The sequence below is a fragment of the Stegostoma tigrinum genome, chromosome 21 (assembly GCF_030684315.1).
Source record: "Stegostoma tigrinum isolate sSteTig4 chromosome 21, sSteTig4.hap1, whole genome shotgun sequence".
In the NCBI taxonomy this organism is placed as follows: Eukaryota; Metazoa; Chordata; class Chondrichthyes; order Orectolobiformes; family Stegostomatidae; genus Stegostoma; species Stegostoma tigrinum.
Window position 1 is genome coordinate 14,968,121 of NC_081374.1, and position 20,014 is coordinate 14,988,134.

Here is a 20,014-nt window from a genome sequence, read left to right on the forward strand (position 1 = left end):
GAAAGATTTTGTGCCCTGGAAGAAAAGTTAAATTAACTTGATAATTTCAGTATCATCTAGCGGCATAGCAGCATAGTTCCGATCCAACAAGGATTTGCTTGGTCCTTCATATATAAAATTGGATTAGTGCTATACAGAACCAGACATAGCTGCAAGCTACAAGAAAAAAAATGCATATAAAAAGGATTTAGTTACTGTTACAGGTTGCATTGTGACATCCCTGCATCTAATAAAGTGCCCTGTGCTGGCATCACTGCCCCTTTCCCAAAACTAGATAGAAACTTTGTAATTCATTGATTTCAACTGAAATGCTAAGCAGATAGCAAAACGAAATCAAAATTTATGACCAAGTTATTCCTTAAAACCCGAGCTTATTGTTAATTAATGCATTAATTGTGTGGAGCTGTCTCAAAAACTAGGAGAATGTGAAAGTATCTAGCTTTTAGTGAAGTTTAAAATCCTTGGTAAAATATTAACGATGAACTCAATACTCACCTTAATATATCCTAATATAAGCAAAATGTTGCAAACCTTTGCAACAAATGGAGGAAATTATAGGGTGATGCAAGGGAAAATGGAATCAAAGAGGGGGAAGGACAGGGAAGGTGGGCTGTCATGTTTGATTGGCCACAATCTTAACGAATAAAGGAGGAGTTGTATCACTTACTCTGGCTGTTCTTTTCACATTCTCAGACCAGAGGACCAAATATGTGCTGACTTATAAGCAGAGGTAGGTTATGAAACGCTACCTTCACAGTTTTAAAATACACAGGACAATCTTATTACTCAGTCAAAGTGCCAGAAATGACTGCATCATTACACTTTTTAAAAAAAACATTATCCCAAACTATTAAATAGTGCTAAAGTCTTAAAACTATATCTGCATCAAGGGGAATTTGTGGTATCATTAACTTGCAGAATTTCAGGACCTTTCCTAAATTGGGAATCAATGTCAAACATTTCAACCTTTAAGTAGAGCCTAAATGCTCTTCAAAGCATATATTATAGATTTTTCTGAAAAAAGAAAAGTACGTTAATGTATTGGCCTCATGTTGGGTGAATGCACTGGTTAAAGTCAGAGCAAATTCAGTCTGTCTATCTAGAAAATAAGAAAAAAATTCAATATTGGATGGATTTTTGAAATAGACAATAGTCGTTGCACCCCTACTATATCTATTTCTTTTTACAATGACATCTTTTGTGTGTTTATCTGAAAACCTCCATTCCTGTGAGAAAAAGAAAAATGTTTAGATGCAGCGACCTTTGAAATAAAAGTTAAAACAGAAAAGGCTGAAATGAGAGAACATTCAGGAAACTAAAAGGGGGAAAAAAAAGAAGTTAAGTGCATGGACGGAGATGATATTAATTTCATGCAGTTTTTGTTTTAAGAAACCGGCACTCACGCCCCACAGTAGTAGTAGCAGAAGTAGTAGGAGTAGTATTGCCAGTAGAAAGCACTACATGTGTTGGGGTAGAAAGATTTTTTACATCGTGGTGTTGGCTGACTATGGAGGGCTGCCGCCTCAGCGCTCCCTGCAAGGAAGGTCCACCCTGGAATGTGTTGACAACGCCCATCTGCAAAGAATCAGAAAATAAGACAGCTTTGCTCCACATTGAAAAGTTAGAGAGAGGGGGTGCAGGGGTGAAAGCACCAGGGGGTTAGAGAGGTAGAGGATAGAATTAAATTGGGGAAGGGGGTCAGACAGAAGCGACAACTACTTGCGAGGAAAAGGTTGGAGGGGCAACAGTAGGGGAAGCAGAGTGACACTGAGTTAAAGGGAATGCTGACAAAGCATAGGAATGAAGAGAGAAAGACAGACTGCTGGCAGAAAGACAAGGAAAGTAAAGCAAAACAGTGAAAATAAAAGGAAGTAAAGTCCCAGTTATACTGGACAAGATCAAGCACCCCACAACAAGACTAGAATAATAAAAAGGAGGGAAAAAGGCACTACAAAAAAAAAGTGACAGCCATTTGAAGAGAGGGAAGAGAGACAGAAGAGCAGAATTCCTGAAGCAGAGGTTATTTTTGGCCAGGTAAACAAGATTTTGTATACAGATTGTTGCTAAACACATGGCATAACTTTGGGTGGACATTACCTAGAGGAGGGACAGTTTATGAATACTATTTTAGTTTAAACAACAAAAAAAAATTCACTGATAAATGCTGGTAAAGACGGTGGGAACTGGGAGCTTTTTTGGGGTGATAAAAAGAGATCTAGTTCATTTTGAACAGCTTCCAGTCAGCGATCCTTTGCTGTGGTGGGCTATGAATTTGTCAGCATACCTGAGTCTGGATTCTATTCAGACCTCTGAACCAGAGGATCTGTCCCCGACGAAGTTCCATCTCAGCATGGTCAATTTCATCATTGTCCTCCATTAACTCTCCTTCCGGGATGTTGTCTTTCGTTGTACCATGGCCAGCTTCCTTCAGGAACTTTAGGCGACTTGTTGGAATTGTGGAGATTACCTGAAGATAATATTTTGATTTTTTTAAAAATCAGGATATTGTGCATCATTTCAATTTTGAATTAATTAAGAGCATAACGAGAGTAAATGTAAAAACATTCCAAACCATTAGAACTGGTACCAAATGATACGAGATACAATATTTTAACTAACACTCCCGGTAGGAGCCTTAGGGTGTTTTACTACATTGAAAGGTTTTGTATGAACGCAAGCTGGTGTTGATTTTATTAAAATGATGAAACCTTATCTGGGCATCTAGTAATTCAAATACAATGGGCATGGTGCAATGTCTCAAGGGCAAAAACAAAAAAAAAAATCAAGAAATACACAAAGCCAGCAATGGAGTGTAATTCATCAATTGGATTTGGCCTCGAATATGCTGGCCACATTTTGAAGCTATGAGCTATGAAGATGAGCACCAGTGACTGGATTATGACCGCCACTTACCTGGCCCCAGAGAAGCTCACCAACCCCAATGAAAATGCACCACAGCCACTGGTCGAGGGTTAGCCCTGAGCAGCTGAACGGCTTCCCTCCAAACTCCACAATAATAATCTGCAATTAAAAAATAGCATACATCGGACCAGAGTTTCACATTATAAAACAAGTAATAATTTTTAGATAATACTAGTTTACAAGGTGTACAATTCCCACTGCTATGCAGTTCTCTCAAGTTCTACTGCCAAGTGATTTTTTTTTAAGGAATTTGCAAAAACAGCAAGTTGAAACTTGAGTTTACAAAATTTTTCACTGGATCTGGGCATCTGATTTCAGCAGTCTTTACTGCAGTTTCTTAGTGTCCCTCAAGATGGTAATAATGAACGACTTTCACATCTAATTCCAATGTACAATCCATTTTACGCTAATACATTCTGTATAATTCTGTCCCAGAAATCCTAGATGAAAAACATGATGTAAAAAAGCAAGTGGTAAAGGCGAATACAATCACAACATATAAAAGACATTTGGACAGGTACGTGGATAAGAGAGGGTACTTGTGTATACAAGCCTGGGTTCGAATGTTAGTTTGCTGTGAAGGTCACAGCTGAGGAACCACCTCCCAGTCACCCCAGTATTACTGGTAAAGGACTGTCTCTCTCTGACTGCAGCTAACCATCATTAGGATCCAAATGAACCAGGAGAAAAGAATTTTAAATCCACAAAACCAAGAATTTCAAAACCAACATTTCGATTATCAAATGTCCCACAATCTATTCTTCAATAATGCGTTGGACATTGATCTATATATATTTAATATTTATCTTTTTGTTGGACACACGTCATTTCTACTGAGAGTGATGCATTATTACTTATTCTCACGTTTATAAGCTAAAAGTTACTTTTATTACCTGAACAACACCTGGTTATATTGAGATAACCCAGTGTGGAGCTGAAGGAACATAACAGATCAGGCAGCATCAGAGCAGCAGGAATGTTGACGTTTTGCGTTGGTACCCTTCTCTGATGCTGCAGTGTTCCTCAAGCTCCACATGATGTTATCTCTGACTCCAGCATTGGCTGTTCTTACTATCTCGGGTTAAATTGACTCCTTTTAAGCATCAACGTTTTTGGCTGGGAGAAAGATATCTAGAAGGGGATCCTTTGCGAATTAACCTTGTTGCGGCCCACCCAAGTGCCAGATCATGTCTCCTTGCTCATGATCTTCACATCTGGAACTCTAACAACTTGTGGTATTTCGTTTGGGGACTGGTCATAACACTGTGAAGTCATGAAGTAATCCTAGTTTGTTGCACAGTACCAGGTCTTGTAATGCCAGCTCTCAGGTCAGCTCCAGCGTATTGTTCTAAGAAATTTGCTCAAATCTTTTTTAATAAACTATCACCTTTATCCATCCGATTTTGCCATCCAAGTGTATACGTTGATGGGAAATCCCCCATCATAATCCTCAGGTTACCTTTCTGACAAGTGACCATTATTTCTTCATTTCTATTCAATCCTTGCCACGTGTTACTGTTAGTGGGATTTCGACACCACTCCCACAATGATGTAAACACCTTCATCCAGTTACAGCAAATTCCGTTAAAACATTCTGTTTGATATTTCAGTCCAGTAGCAAGTTCCTCACTGTCATGCCAAAGCCGCAATAAATAATCATGTGATTACTTGAATGGAGGTTTGCTAACTAATATTAATCTTTTGATGTTTCCATCAGAAAACACCAAGGCACAAAAACAAAACTGTGCTTTGCCACTTTTGCCAGTGACAAATTTTCATCTCTACACTTCGGCTCGGGAAATAAATTGTCTTCCGTTCTTTCCAATGTAGACAGGCTGCCTTTACTTTCAAGCTGATGCAAAACGACATTTGATACATATGAACATAATAATGACAGCATAACTTAGAAACAGGTGCCTGAATTCTGGTGTGAACTCCCTTCAGGTGAGGCTCCCACTATAAATCTTTTTGGGAGAATCTGTCTCTCACAAAATTAGCCCTCACAGCCAAGATGCAGTAATGCTCTAAAAGTCCACCTTGTATTTGAATGAGTATAAAACAGTTTGAAGAATACCTATACATACAATAATGACTAAATAACAAACAATTCATTTAATACCCAGCCCTTGCCCTCAATTTTTCAGTACTGTTCACAAGAGTTCAATTTAATGCAAAAAAAAACATTGTTCTGACATCTGCCCAACAGTTAAGGTGCAGGAATAGCTTCAGTTAGTTCAGATTAAAAGGCTGGTTTTTAAAGCCTGCCATTCCACAAAATAAAACATCCCACCCTCAAAATGCAAGATTATAATCTGAAAGTCTATTTATCCTTATTCTAAAGTAACAAATGCTTCATGGAACAGAAGGTCAGTGTTACATGCATATCTGCCTGTTCCCAAGGGCACAAAATGTGTTTCCTAATGTAAACCATAAGCAGTGTTGGAATGGGTAACTGTTGTGCTCTGGCACACTGCAGTGGGCACAACAGCTTGCATGTGCTGTTGAAAACATAACATTTATATCACTTCAGAAGGGTCACTTACAGTTTAGGGAAACACACTATTTCACGAACAAATGAACCTGACGATTATTTTGCATGTTATTTTCTGTCTATATTGATGAGAGTGATACCATTGCCTATGTCCTCATTGGGACACCAGCATCTCACAGAGGGAAAGCAACCTAAACATGCTGCATTGAAACTAATACGAGTTGTATCTTCATGTCAGGCAGATAGAAAGGTCAGATCAACACACTGCGTACTGAGTGTGATGTTCAAAAAAATTAAACAGAACATAGGTGGAGAGGGGGATAAGAGATAATGGGCACTGCAGACGCTGGAGAATCCAAGATAACAAAGTGTGAAGCTGGATGAACACAGCAGGCCAAGCAGCATCTCAGGAGCACAAAAGCTGACGTTTTGGGCCTAGACCCTTCATTAGAGAGGATCCGAAACGTCAGCTTTTGTGCTCCTGAGATGCTGCTTGGCCTGCTGTGTTCATCCAGCTTCACACTTTGTTATGTCAGGTGGAGAGGGGTTGGCATTATTTGTTGTACTACTCCGCTCTGTCTACTCACTGCCTGCAAAACTGATAGAGAAGGAACTTAATTAAATAATCAGAAAAAAATACACATGCAACTAGAAAAATGCTCTACCTGAATTAGAAAAGTGCCCACAATAATACTGCAAAAGATGGGGTTCCGGAAAATTGCTTCAAACACGTTCCGTTCCCCGTGAATTTTGCGAGCATTGATTTCATTGAAAAGCTGCATCATGACGAAAGTGTTGAATACAATGGTGTAATGTTCTGAAGCAGGAGCGTGAAGTGGAGCATTCCTCCCACTGTCAATGTCAAAAAACTTCTCACCTAGAAAGAATACTGGCAGGTTAACAACTTGCAATGTCATTGCTGTGATTCCTTGGTGGTTTTTCTTCTGTTTGAACCATCTAGACAGTTTGATTAATCAGAACAAATTTGGAACAGGCAAAACAAATTTGAAGTGAACATGTCACAATTATTTAAAACAGATTCAAATGGTTAGAAATAATTCCTCAAGGAGCAAAATATACATTGGCCAATCAAAATTTGTACCCGATAAACAAGTTTCAAACCATTTCTAAATTAACACAACCAAGATTAACTCAATTAAAAAGGTGATTTATAAAAATCCCGGTAACGTTTCTACCCTCACTTTACTCAAATGTTTTAAAAATTTCATCAGATTTATTTATAGTGCAACTTTTTAAATGATGGTTGTGACACTAATGCCAACATTGCGTTCTGCTTCTGGGAAGTGACAATTACTGACCAGGTATTAACCTCCCTAGTTCTCCATTTTGGGCTACTCTCAATTAAACATCAGGCACATGCAAAGCTTCCTGGCCCAGTGACAGCTTCTGCATAATGCTCATATTCTTAATTGTGGCTGATGCAGAGGGATTTCCACCTGCTGTAATATTAAAAACAGTAACGCTCCTCATGATTAATGCACAGTGAGTCATCCTCAGACCCTCCCATTATAATTGCTGCAGCTTAAAAGCAGTTAAGTTTAAGACGCTGTCAAGACAATGATTAAGAGCACTTTCCATTTTTGTTCAAACTGGTATGGACAGTTTTCTCCTCCCATGTTGACTGCATAAATCTTATTGCAATTATACAATGCCAATTGGACTGTGACCTCATGAAAGGTGAGTGCCGATCTCAGGTTAACTATTAAAAAAAAAAATCAGAGATCAGCCAGTCATTTCTGCATTTACCAATTAACTTGGCTTTGTGTCATATCAATATAGAAAACCTCTGTGGCAATCACATGGTGGTAAATACACTTGAAGCAGGACAATGCAGCCCCATTTAAAGCACTGCAATGCTGCGAGAAACAAGGGCATTTTCTAAATGTGGGATTGGGAGGGGAGATGAATTTAAGTGGAGCTCAGTTACTCAAACCTAGGAAAAGGTTCTGAGCAAGTACAAAGTGATTCATGGCTTGGAATACAGAACATAAATAGTGGGAGTTAAATCTTCAAAAAACCAAAATTGGGACAATGCATAATCTTGTTTTTAAAAAAGCATATACCAATCATCGAGAGTTACTAGGCAAGTCATCCACCAATCAGCATCATTGAATACTGCCTCTTGACTGTTTAGAGCCTGAGCAAATCGAACAGGGTGTTTTGTACATTCGGACAGTGTGCTGAGCTTGAATTCCAAGATCAATTTTAATGCCTTTGGCTGACTCCACAAACCGTATACCCTTGCCATTGATTCCACTCCTGAACAACTACCATCACAAATTAAATCAGATGGTTAACTACCTTGGGGTCCAACCTGCTGCCAGGCTGAGCTTCTGACCTCATAACATCTGAAACCATAAAGAACAGTTACATTGGCCCTCTGCTGCCAAAGCTCCCATCCATCTGTCAGCTCCATTCTCAAATGATTCCTATGTTCTGCTGGCCAGCTTTTCATTCTCAAGACATCATACATTTAAGCTCATCCATTAACTTACTCATTGATCCTTGCAGACTTTGTCTCCCAAGCCCCATTTCTAACCTTTACCAGCTCTACAACCATCTGATAACTTTATTCCTCGAAACCTTGCATATCTACAATCCTTTTGCCCATTGTTGTTAATGTCTTCAGCTGTCTGGACCCCAACATCTACAATTATCTACCAAAACCTATAATCTCATGACTCAGATGACTTCATCTCTAATGATACATAAACAGGTGCAGTCCATTCAGCTCTGCGGACTTGTTCTACTATTCAATTAAATAATGGAGGCCTGCACTTTTTCTGTGATATCCTTTGACAATCTCAAATCAACAAATAAAAACGATCTTAACCTTACTCTCCAGTGAGACAATGGTAGTCTCCCTACCTCCAAGCCAAAAGATCAAATCCAAGTTTCCTCAGTAATGTGTCACAACATGTCTTTGTAAACGTGTATTCATGGGATGTCAATGTCGCTAGCTAGGCAGACAGCTGCCTTCCTGGATCACTGCAGTCTATGTGGTGTAAACAGACTGTCAATGCCATTAAGTAGGAAGTTCCAGGATTTTGACCCAAAGACACTGAAACAACAGCAACATATTTTCAACTCAGGATGGTGAGAGACTTAGCTGGGAATTTGTAGACATTTGTGATCCCATGTATCCTGTGAAATGGCAGGGATTGGTAGGTGTTGTCCAAGGAGACTTGGTGAACATTTGCAGCGTAGTATCTTGTGGGTAATACACACACCTCCTACCTAGTGCCAGTGGTGGAGGGACTGAATGCTTACGGCCACTATGCCAATCAAAGCAGCCTGCTTTACCCTGGATCGTGTCAAGCTGCGAACGTTGTTGGATCTGCACTTGTTCAAGCAAGTAAATGTATCCGTCCTACCGTTGGGATAGGATGTATCCTGGATTGGTGGTGGTGGTGTCTGGGACATAGTCATAACTCAGGGAATCATACCTTACACACAGTGTTGACCGTTACTTGAGGAGTCTATGGGACAGCTATCCTAATTTTGTCAATGGCCTCCAGATGTCGGTAAAATGGACTTGGCAGGGTTGACAGGCTGTATCTGCTGTCATCATTTCCAGAGACTTAGTCAATGCCAAGTGGTCCATTCTGCTTCCTTTTGTGTTTTAAAAGAGACTTTTTGTGCACTGATATAACTGAATGGCTTGCTAGGCCATTTCAGAGGTCAGTTAAAAGTCAACCACTAGCCATACGTCTGGAGTCTCAAGTGGACCAGAGCAAGTAAAAATGGCAGCTTTCCTTTCCTAAACATAGAAACTAGGAGCAGGATAAGGCCATTTAGTCTTTTGAGGTATCAATATGATCATGGATTATCCCCTAAATGCCACTTTCAACCCACACTCCTTGATGTCTTTAAAATCAAAAAAGGACCAGATAGGTTTCTGCAACAATTGATCGTGAGTCATTTAATCATAGAATTTATTGAATTCAAATTCCAATGTCTGTCACAGTGGGATTTGAATCCAGGTCCCCAGAATGTTGCCTGGGTTTCTGGATTATTTGTCCAACAACAGTACCACTATGCCACCGCTCTCCAGCCTGAATGAGCTGACTAAGAACAATTAAACATATATGATCCGGCATGAGCAATCTTTTCAGAGTGTTCCACCACCCTCTAAGAAAAATGCTTCATTATTTCATTTCAAAATAATCCAACTCTATTTGAAACACACTAAGTTTAGAAATCAGAGGTGATTAAGAGTACATGTCAAGTTTATTCAAACTTTCTTCGTAATTTAATCCTTTAAGATGACTTAGTGAAATTCTGTTAATTCATGCTAAGAATATTCACAAGGGTAAGTTATTTTCCCTGTTGCTCAATACCCAAAATAAACACAGTACTTCCAAGGGGGCTTTGAACAAGGAGTCTTTACGTATCCTGGTCAACGTGATTTATGTGAATTGCTAATTGTGGCACAAAAAAATGCACATTCTACTTGTCTCACACAGCAGATGCTATCTTAATTTACTTTTAAGGATGGAAAGACTTTGGTTTATTTGGTTTAAGCAATGACTGAGTTTAGAAGAATGAGGGGAGATCTAATTGAGGTATACAAGATGTTAAAGAGGATTGACCAAGTAGATGCAGAGGATGTTTCCACATGCGGGGCAATCTGGTCATAGTTTTAGCATAAGGACTGGTAGATTTGAAACAGGATGAGGAGAAGTTACTTGTCTCGAAAGGATCATAAATCTGTGGAATTCACAACCCCAGAGTGTGGTGGATGCTGGGCCATGGAGTAAGTTTAAGGAGATGATAGACAGATTTGTAATGAGTAATGGGTTAAAGGTTTATGGAGAGCAGACAGGAAAGTGGAGTTGAGGCCAAGATGAGCTCAGTCACAATTGTATCAAATGCTGAAGCAGGCTCAAGGAGCTGAATTGCCCTATGCCAGCTTCTAGCTCTTAAGTTCTTCTCTACAGTTGTGGAATACTATAATGACAATTCATATTCACAAGGTGCCATAAATACATACACTTGCTCTTTGACAGTGCTTATAGGAGGATACTCTAGTAAGAAGTCTGACATGGCTCTGCACATTGGGAACAAAACACATTTACAGTTTAAAATTTAATTCTTTCATCGGATGCTGGCTTCACTCACTAGGCCAGCATTTATTGTCCATCATTAATTGCCCTCAAGATAGCAGTGGTGAGCCACCATCATGAACCACTGCAATCCCTGTGGTTTAACTAACAGTTTCCAGGATTTAGGCCAGCAACTGTGAAGGAATAGCGATTTAGTTCCAAGTCACGACGGTGTGCAGCTTGGAGGGGAACATGGTGGAGGTGGTGTTCTCATACAACACCAGACCTTCTAGATGTTTTCTTTAAAATGAATTTGAAAGATACAATCAAAGGAACGATGATAGGTTGAGATAATGCATCTTGTAATGTAATACGCACAACTGCCACGATGTGACAGTGGTGGTAGGAATGATAGTTCAATATGATGGATGGGGTGCCAATCAAATGAACAACTTTGTCCTGGATGGATCAAGCTTCCTGAATGTTGTTGGAACTGGACTCATTCCAAGAATTTGGGGAGTCAGGCTGTAAGTTGCAGTCTACGGAATTTCCAGCTTCTGAACTGCTTGCGTAACCATATTGTTTTTAAACTGACTGGTCCAGTTAAGTTTCTGGTCAATGGTAAACTCCGGATGTTAACTCAGTGATTGCAATAGGAAATAATTAAATGACTAACTGAAACAATTGCATTTGTATAAATCTGCATCACAAATGTTTGAACTATACTCAACCATGACGGAAGACTTGAAATTAAAATTTAAATTTAAAAGCAACCATGGATTTTTGCTTCCAGATTGCTGAACAGGTTTCAGTAATGTTGGATGAGAAGCTGTTTATATTAGTGCTTTATCACTCTACAGAGTGTTGTGACAGATTTAAAAAAAATACTTCCCCCCAGGATACATGCACAGCTCCAAGTTAATTGCTTTACTCAAGTTTTGTTGTTAAAATTAAATACAATGAATGCAAATGTACTAACGGATCCACAGACCTGCAAAGAGAAGTGTGAAGATAATAGTGAGCTGATAAACCCCATGACCCAGGATGTTCTTCATCATTGTCCGAGAGATTAGTGGCTTATTCCGGCCATAAGGCTTGCGGAGCAGAAGAGATTCTGTTGGTGGTTCGGTTGCCAGAGCCAAAGAAGCAAACGTGTCCATGATCAGATTGACCCAGAGCATCTGAACAGCTTTAAGTGGAGAATCCTAGTTGAGAATAACAAAGAAATAAATACACTGCTTTGTTTTGTTTAAAATAAAATTGCTGCTGTATCACAAATGCTAAAGGAATTACATCAAGGGTCATATTTCATCCACTGATATTACCCTAGTTCTCAATGTGGCCTTACTACTTCTTGCCTTGGTTCTAAGCACATTTCCAATGTTACTCTAAAACTATCAGTAACTCAGTGATTGTGGTCTCCTGTAGACCTCACCCAGTTTATCCTTTAGCTAAAATGGAGGCTTACACTAGGAAGTTCTTCCTAAATACACGTCAAAGAGTAAGGAAAAACATACCCATTCGGAACAGGCTAAGCCTCTTGCTCCACCTTGTAAATAAGATTGTGGTTTGTCAGGTTACTCCATATTCTCACCTATCCACGATACCCTTTATCCAAAGCACATTGTATTTCTTTAATAAACTGGTTAAACAGGATTTGTCTTTCACAAAACCATTTTAATTCCTCTTTAGTTTGAATCCAAGTGAACTGTAATAACATTTAATAACAGCTTGATACAGCATCCCTCAGATGTTGAGTGGACTAACCTATAGTTTTCTGCTTTCTGTCTCCCTTCTTTCCTGAACAAAGCAATTACATTTTGAGTTGTAGAGCAATTTACTTTTCCTGTCTGCCTTACATAGTGCCCAATTTACAGTACACAGTCATACTACTTTTTTTAAATACTGCATCTAACAATAACCAGGATCTGGTTGTAAATAAGTCAAAGGAGAGTTCACTGGTTATAACTTGTTATTGCCTCATTGCTGTTATTACTGCTACTTGTGCAAACGTTTGTATCTTTATTTTTGAAATCCTCCAAAATTACTTCAAACAATCAGACAATCACTCTGATATTATAGTTTGCCTATAAATAGGGACTTCCAGTCACTTATCAAATGAAACCCAATGATGCTACAACAGGAAACCCTGATTACAAAACTGAGAATTGAGGAGAACACAGTAAACATAGAATACATTAAAAATGATCACACTAACAAAATAGCTAAGTAAATAATAAGGCAGTGAAATTAATTTCATTCAACAAGAAGTGTTCCTTTGTGTAAGGGCATACCTGGGTAATACAAGCACCAGTAAATGCGACAATGACTGCAACTACATTTACTGTCAACTGGAACTGCAGGAACTTTGAGATGCTGTCGTACACATTGCGGCCCCACATCACTGCCTTAACAATACTGGTAAAATTATCATCTGTCAGGATGATATCCGAGGCCTCCTTGGCCACATCTGTTCCCGCAATGCCCTTGAAAATTAAAGCAAGTTAAGTCAGAGATTTTACCTAAAAGACAGGCATATTTATGCAGTGCCTTTCATGAATTCAGGATATCTCAAATTAATTCACAAGCAATTAAGTGCTTTGGAAACATTTCAAAATGTTGAAAATACTGCAGTCAATTTTGCACACTGCAAGGTCTCACAAACAGTAATGTGATAATGATCAAGAGATAATCTAAATTGTAACATAACAGGTGCCAAATGGCATTCCTTTTCAAAAGGCCTTGAAGGTGGTGTAGGACCTGAAGTATAATTAGGAAGCCAGAAATCCCCGAGAGAGGAACCAAGAGTGGTTGAAGAAGCTCTTAATGGTTGACACTGTTCACCCCTGCATTGGTTACAGATTAACTTTTAACAAGGTCAATAGGGCTCAAATTCAATTTTCCTTTTATATTTAATTTTGCAACTTCATTCTTTTGGCAGGAAACCTTACTTGCCACATACCCTCAAATAGCCAATATGCAGTTCTGGCAGTCAAGAGTCCTGTATTGAGAATGAAGAGATCTTTTCATATGCAGAGAAACTAAAGCTGTACTGCTTAACAAAACCAAATCAGTTCTTAAGGTTGGAATAAATTAAACTGCTGAGACCATTTGTTGTGATGTAGTGCCTGTAGGTGGCAGTGGGCATCAATATTTAATTCCATAGTCTCAGCCTGGCAGCGCTGGAACAGGAGTCATTATGCCAATGTCAATGCGAAAATCACAGGAAATGTTTCAATCCGCTGCAAATACAGGACCAGATGTACAGGCGTCGCTGCAGCCCCACTCTGGAGCCTGGCTTTTTACAGGACTAAACATCATAAGTTTTGTTTGCACAGCACAGTACATCACATCGCCTGGGAGACATTTAGAACAAGCAAGACAAGCAAGGATCCATACACATACACACACACACGCAATACCACACATTGGCCAGCTGTCAGCAACAGGACCTAGACAAGAGAAAATGAAAACAAGTTAAAAGATAGCACTCTCTTGCATCTGTCCCTGACAGCTGGCTCAAGTAGTTATATTAACACAGACCTAAGTGAAGGTCACCTCAAGATGAAAAAAATGGTCTGAGTGGAGGGGGTGGGGGGAGGGGGGGGAAGTGTAGCAATTTAATTGGTATAAGAATATTTCACCACAGAGTACAAGGAAAACATGCTTACACTTCAAATACAAGGTTTCAATGATTGGGACTGCCCGTTACACCTATCTGGAAAAAGTACTGAAGAAATCCAGAAAATGCTCTCTGGGACATCACTGGATTCACTGGTCAATCTTGGGAAAGGGTTTCTGAAGCATACACCTAGAAACAGCACATGTAAAAATGGTTGCTACTTTGATGTTTGACTTGCATATGCCACATTCCATCAAATTCACTGTTTCTCCAATACAAGTTCAGAGCATTCACCACTGCCTCAGCTTCTCATACTAAATTTAAGTCTTGTGCTTCATTGTTGGTCTATTATAATAAAACACAAATTGCAAGTTTGAGGAGAAAAATAAACTTTCTTATGAAAAGCATGCATTATAGATTGGTTACAGCACAGGAGACCTTTTATCTCATCAGGTCCCTGCTGGCTCACTGCAAGAGCGGCCCAGTTAGTCCAAATCCCCTGCCCTTTCCTCAAGCCTCAACATTTTCTCTTTTCAGGCACTTTTGCAATTTCCCCAATGAAAATCACAACTGCATCTGCCTCAATTACATTCACACACTGAATTCCAACTCCTAACAACATGCAATGTAAACAAAAGCATTCAGGCACTGTTGCGTCTTTTTTTGACAATTTACAAATTTGACATTAAACCTCCTAGTTCTCAAGCCTACTAACAATGGGTAGGGCTGTTCTCTATCTACCCTGTCTTAAACACTCATGATTTTGAATACCTCCATCAAATCTCCTCTCAGAACCTTTTCTCAAGACACAGCAACCCCAGCTTTTCTAAGCTATCTACAGAAGGGCGATCCTTCATCCCGGGAAACATTTTTAGAAATTTTCCTGAAACCTCTAAACCCTTTACATCCCTCCTCCAATCTGATGCCAAGAATCTTCTCACTGGCACGTGCATTTTATTTGGATGTCAACATTCCAAGCCAAAGTCACATCTTCAGATTCAACAACAGATCCAGATCCCAGAAGTATTCATGCACATCATTAATACTCTAAGGTCAGACATTCACTTTGTCTCAACTTTCCATGGGACAGACATAGGAGATTCACTATGCTTCCGACAATCTTCATGCTTTATGGTAGGTCAATTCGAAATCAGTGTTTAACGCACACTAACTCTTCTTTTGGTAAAAAGGTTAATTCTGCAATGTGATTTATTTATGTTGTATTCAAATGATATAGACAATGATCATTCAAATATCCTGAAGTACTTCTAAAAAGTACACATGGATAAAGTAACGTCCGCCGCAATTAGATACATTCTGTTTACCACTATTCTGTGAAACCATGCAGCTTTACAAAATCTTTAGCTCCTCCTCCGAGGAAGCAGACACTTAAAATAGAACTGATACTTTTGATAGTATTTCAAATATTTGAGGCAGTGTGGGAAGGGTAAAAAGAGAGAAGAAGTAAAGCTTTGATGGCAGAAAGGTCATCACCCCATGCCGATTCATAACTTTATAGCTACATTATATCTTTTGCTATGAACTACAAACATAGGAGTGGAAAAAACATGAATGTGTGTTCTTGATCACTGGCAAACCTTTGTTCTCATTTACATCCACGTAAAAGGGCAGCAAGGCACAGTGGTTAGCACTGTCACCTCACAGCACCAGGGACCTGGGTTTAATTCCAGCCTCAGGCGTCTGTGTGGAGTTTTCGCATTCTCCCCGCCTCTGAGTGGGTTCCTACCAGGTGTTATGGCTTCCTCCCGCAGTCAAAAGATGTGCTGGCTAGGTGAATAGGCCATGTCCAGGGGTGTGCAGAGTAAGTGGGTTAGCTTTGGGAAATGCAGGGTTCAGGGGAATAGGGTGGGATGCTTTTTAAGAGGGTTGGTGCAGACTCAACAGGCTGAATGTCATTGGACCCAAAAACATTAACTCTATTTCTCTCCACTGGTGCTGCCACACCTGCTGAGCCTTCCCAGCAATTTCTGTTTCAGTTTCCGATTTCCAGCATCCACAGTACCTGAGGTTTTGTTACAGCATAACAGAATTTGGTCACACTATTAAATTCACTAACACTATATAAAAAAGGCTTTGAAAAACATCTGTATGAAATCAGTTATTAATACAGGTATCAGGATTTGAAGGAATTTTCGACCACTCATGACTGTCAATATCATTTAACTTTTTTTTAAAGAAATAAATTTTTTTGGGAACCAGGAAGAATCAGGATGCTTGCAATTATTCCACAGATGGGGCCATTCCCCACTCCTCCTGTTTCAAAGCCTATTCAAGCATGGAATTTATCAGAGGGCTGCTTATGGTTTTCTCACATAAGTGAGTTTCTCTGGTGGGGAAGAGGGGTGTGCATGAGGTTTGTCCTAATTATTCAGAGAAGGTTCGAGGACTCATTTTCATTGGTTCATGGGCTTCACATCAATCACAGTCTGACTGGCTAGGGGTCAAATTAATCTGTACACCTGTGTGTGTACTCACACGTGCCACGTTCATAATCAGATTCTAGTTTCCAAGCAAAAGCAAAGTTGTGTGGTACTGAAGACTTCAAATAAAGAGGACAGTGGGATGATTAGGAAGAGTCGGAACGGATTTCTGAAGAGACCATGGTTAACTAACTTTGCAGAGTTTTCTGAAGGAGGTAATAGAAAGGACCATGAGACTTTTGCTGCAGCGCCATGCAACAGTCCCACTGAGGGATGTTATAGGACATAGCATAAAAAGGAACAGCAGCTACACGATATAAAATTGGCTCAGTGACAGGAAACAGAGGGTGATGATCAACGAGATAGTACAAACTGCCAATCTGGATGAACACAGCGGGCCAAGCAGCAGAGTTGCAGGAAAGCTTGACATTTTGGATCCGGACCCTTGTTCAGAAAAGTTTCTGAAGACGGGTGATGATCAATGCAGTTTTTCAGCTCAAAGAAGGTCAGTAGTGGGTTTCTTCAGGATTCTGTATTGGAACATTTGCTTTTACTACCGTATATTAGTAGTCTGGATTTTGGCATGGAGGAGGCATTTCAAAGCCCGCGGGTATCACAAAACCGGGCAGAATTGAGAGCAGGACGGTGTGGAACTCCAAAAGGATACTGACATGCTGCTGGTGTGGCCAGATAGATGGCAGACGATTTTCAATGAGGGTAGGCGGACATGTAGAGACAGCAGTAAATAAAGCACAGTGTCCTTGGATTTATCAACAGACAGGGGGGCACTGTTCCTACTTAAAGTGTACAGTGCTTAGTGGTGCGGTGTAAAGATAACAATTTCTCCCTCAATGCCAGAAAGAAAAGACCATAAGACATAGGAGCAGGAATGAGGCTATTCGGTCCTTTGAGTCTGCTCCGTCATTCAATCATGGCTAATAAGTTCCTCAACCCCATCCTCCTGCTTTCTCCCTGTAACCCTTGATCCCCTCGATAATCAAGAACCTATCTATGGATGCAAGTTTGCTCGCTGAGCTGGAAGGTTAGTTTTCAGACGTTTCATCCCATTCTAGGTAACATCATCAGTGAGCCTCCGATGAAGCGCTGGTGTTATGTCCCGCTTTCTATTTATCTGTTCAGGTTTCCTTGGGTTGGTGATGTCATTTCCCGCATTGGTGATGTCATTTCCTGTTCGCTTCTAAGCGGATGGTAGATTGGCTCCAAATCAACGTGTTTGTTGATGGAGTTCCGGTTGGAATGCCATGCTTCTAGGAATTCTTGAGCGTGTCTCTGTTTGGCTTGTCCTAGGATGGATGTGTTGTCCCAATCAAAGCGGTGTCCTTCCTCATCTGTATGTAAGGATACGAGTGATAGTGGGTCATGTCGTTTTGTGGTTAGTTGATGTTCGTGTATCCTGGTGGCTAGCTTTCTGCCAGTTTGTCCAATGTAGTGTTTGTCACAGTTCTTGCAGGGTATTTCATAGATGATGTTCGTTTTGCTTGTTGTCTGTATAGGGTCTTTTAAGTTCATTAGCTGCTGTTTTATAGTGTGTTGGTGGGTATGTGGGCTACCCTGATGCCAAGAGGTCCGAGTAGTCTGGCAGTCATTTCGGAAATGTCTTTGGTGTAGGGGAGAGTGGTTATGGTTTCTGAGCCCGTTTTGTCTGTTTATTTGGGTTTATTGCTGAGGAATCGGCGGACTGTGTTCATAGGGTACCCATTCTTTTTGAATACGCTGTACAGGTGATTTTCCTCTGCTCTGTGTAGTTCCTCTGTGCTGCAGTGTGTGGTGGCTCGTTGGAATAATGTTCTAATGCAGCTTTGTTTGTGGGTGTTGAGATGGTTGCTCCTGTAGTTCAGTATTTGGTCCGTGTGTGATGTTTTCCTGTAGACGCTGGTTTGAAGTTCCCCATTGGCTGTTCGCTCTACTGTGACATCTAGGAATGGCAGTTTGTTGTTTTCCTCCTCTTTTGTGAATGTTATGCCAGTAAGGGTATTATTGATGGTCTTGAAGGTTTCCTCTAATTTGTTTTGTTTAGTGATGACAAAGGTGTCATCCACGTAGCGGTCCCAAAGTTTGGGTTGGATGATTGGCAGAGCTGTTTGTTCGAGTCTCTGCATTACTGCCTCTGCTAAGAACCCTGATATCGGAGATCCCATGGGTGTACCGTTGGTTTGTCTGTAGGTTTTGTTATTGAAAGTGAAGTGGGTGGTGAGGCATAGGTCCACTAGCTTGATGATGTTGTCCTTGCTGATGAGGTTGGTGGTGTCTGGTGTATGTGTCTTCGGTTCTTCTAATAGTGTAGTCAGTGTTTCTTTGGCCTATCTATCTATCTTAGTCTTGGATGTACTCACTGACCTGGCCTCCACAGTGTTCAGTGGCAGTGAATTCCATAAAGTCACCAGTCTGGCTGAAAAAGTTTCTCCTTATCTCTGTTCTAAAAGACCTTCCCTTCACTCTATGGCTGTGCCCTCATATCCTAGAGTCTCCTACCAACGAAAGCATCTTTCCAACATCCATTTTGTCCAGGCCATTCCGTATTCTGAAAGTTTCAATTAGACTTCCCCTCTTCCTTCTAAACTCGAACGAGTATAGTCCCAGCGTCCTCAAACAGTCCACATGACAGCTGGTCAATGATTTCAGGAAGCAAGGAGGGCACAGCCCTACCTACATCAACGGAGTGAGGGTGACATAGTTGAGAGTGGCAAGGTCCTCAGAATCATGATCACCAACCATTTGTCCTGGTCCACCCGCATTGATGCGATGTTCAAGAAAGCACAACACCTCTACTTCTTCAGGAGGCTAAGGAAATTCGGCATATCCATCAAGACTCTTACCAATTTTTATGGAAGCACCACAGGAAGCAATCTATTGGGATACTTCACCGCTTTGTATGGCAACTGATCTGCCTAGGTCAGTAAGAAAGTGCAGAGTTATGAACACAGTCCAGTCCATCACACAAGTCAACGCTCCATCAACTGAATCCACCTCCTGCCTGTTGCCGCGGAAATGCAACAAACATCAAAGACCCCTCCCACTCTGGTTATAACCTCTACCAACCTCTTCCATTGGGCAAAAGGTACAAAAGTTTAAACACACATACCAACAGGTGAAAGAACAGCTTCTTTCTTGCTGTTATTAGATTTCTGATGGACATCTCAAATTTCAAATTTAAAGGTGACCTTACTCTTTATGCACCTTTTCTGCAGCCCTAACACATTATTTCATGCTCTGTTCTATCACCCCTATGCGCTCTGTATGGCATGACCTGCCTGTACTGCATGCAAAACAAATATGACAAATAATAAATCAAAGAGAGAGCATAAAGTTTAAAGGGATGTGCAGAAGAAACAAGAGTACGTGAGAAAAAAGAACTTCTTCACAGTGAATACATAGGACTCAATTAAGACATTTAAGAGAGCACTGGATCATTATTTAGACAGAAATGGGGTGCATGAGTATGTGGTGTAAG

The 20,014-nt window shown here is 40.3% G+C and overlaps 1 protein-coding gene across 6 annotated transcripts in view; it reads right to left on the bottom strand.

Moving 5' to 3' along the window:
* LOC125462795 (plasma membrane calcium-transporting ATPase 1-like) overlaps positions 1-20,014 on the bottom strand; it is a 235,750-nt gene that overhangs the window by 18,564 nt on the left and 197,172 nt on the right. For 2 of the 6 annotated variants that reach the window (XM_048553176.2, XM_048553175.2), the window contains 6 exons: positions 12,774-12,965; positions 11,471-11,684; positions 6,079-6,290; positions 2,914-3,021; positions 2,285-2,467; positions 1,489-1,575 (listed from right to left, as the gene is read on the bottom strand). In XM_048553176.2, the coding sequence (XP_048409133.1) occupies positions 1,489-1,575; positions 2,285-2,467; positions 2,914-3,021; positions 6,079-6,290; positions 11,471-11,684; positions 12,774-12,965 (996 nt within the window). Of the gene's footprint in view, positions 1-1,403; positions 1,576-2,284; positions 2,468-2,913; positions 3,022-6,078; positions 6,291-11,470; positions 11,685-12,773; positions 12,966-20,014 lie in introns of all 6 variants that reach the window. The other 4 variants (XM_048553180.2, XM_048553179.2, XM_048553178.2 and 1 more) reach the window with 2 other exon arrangements.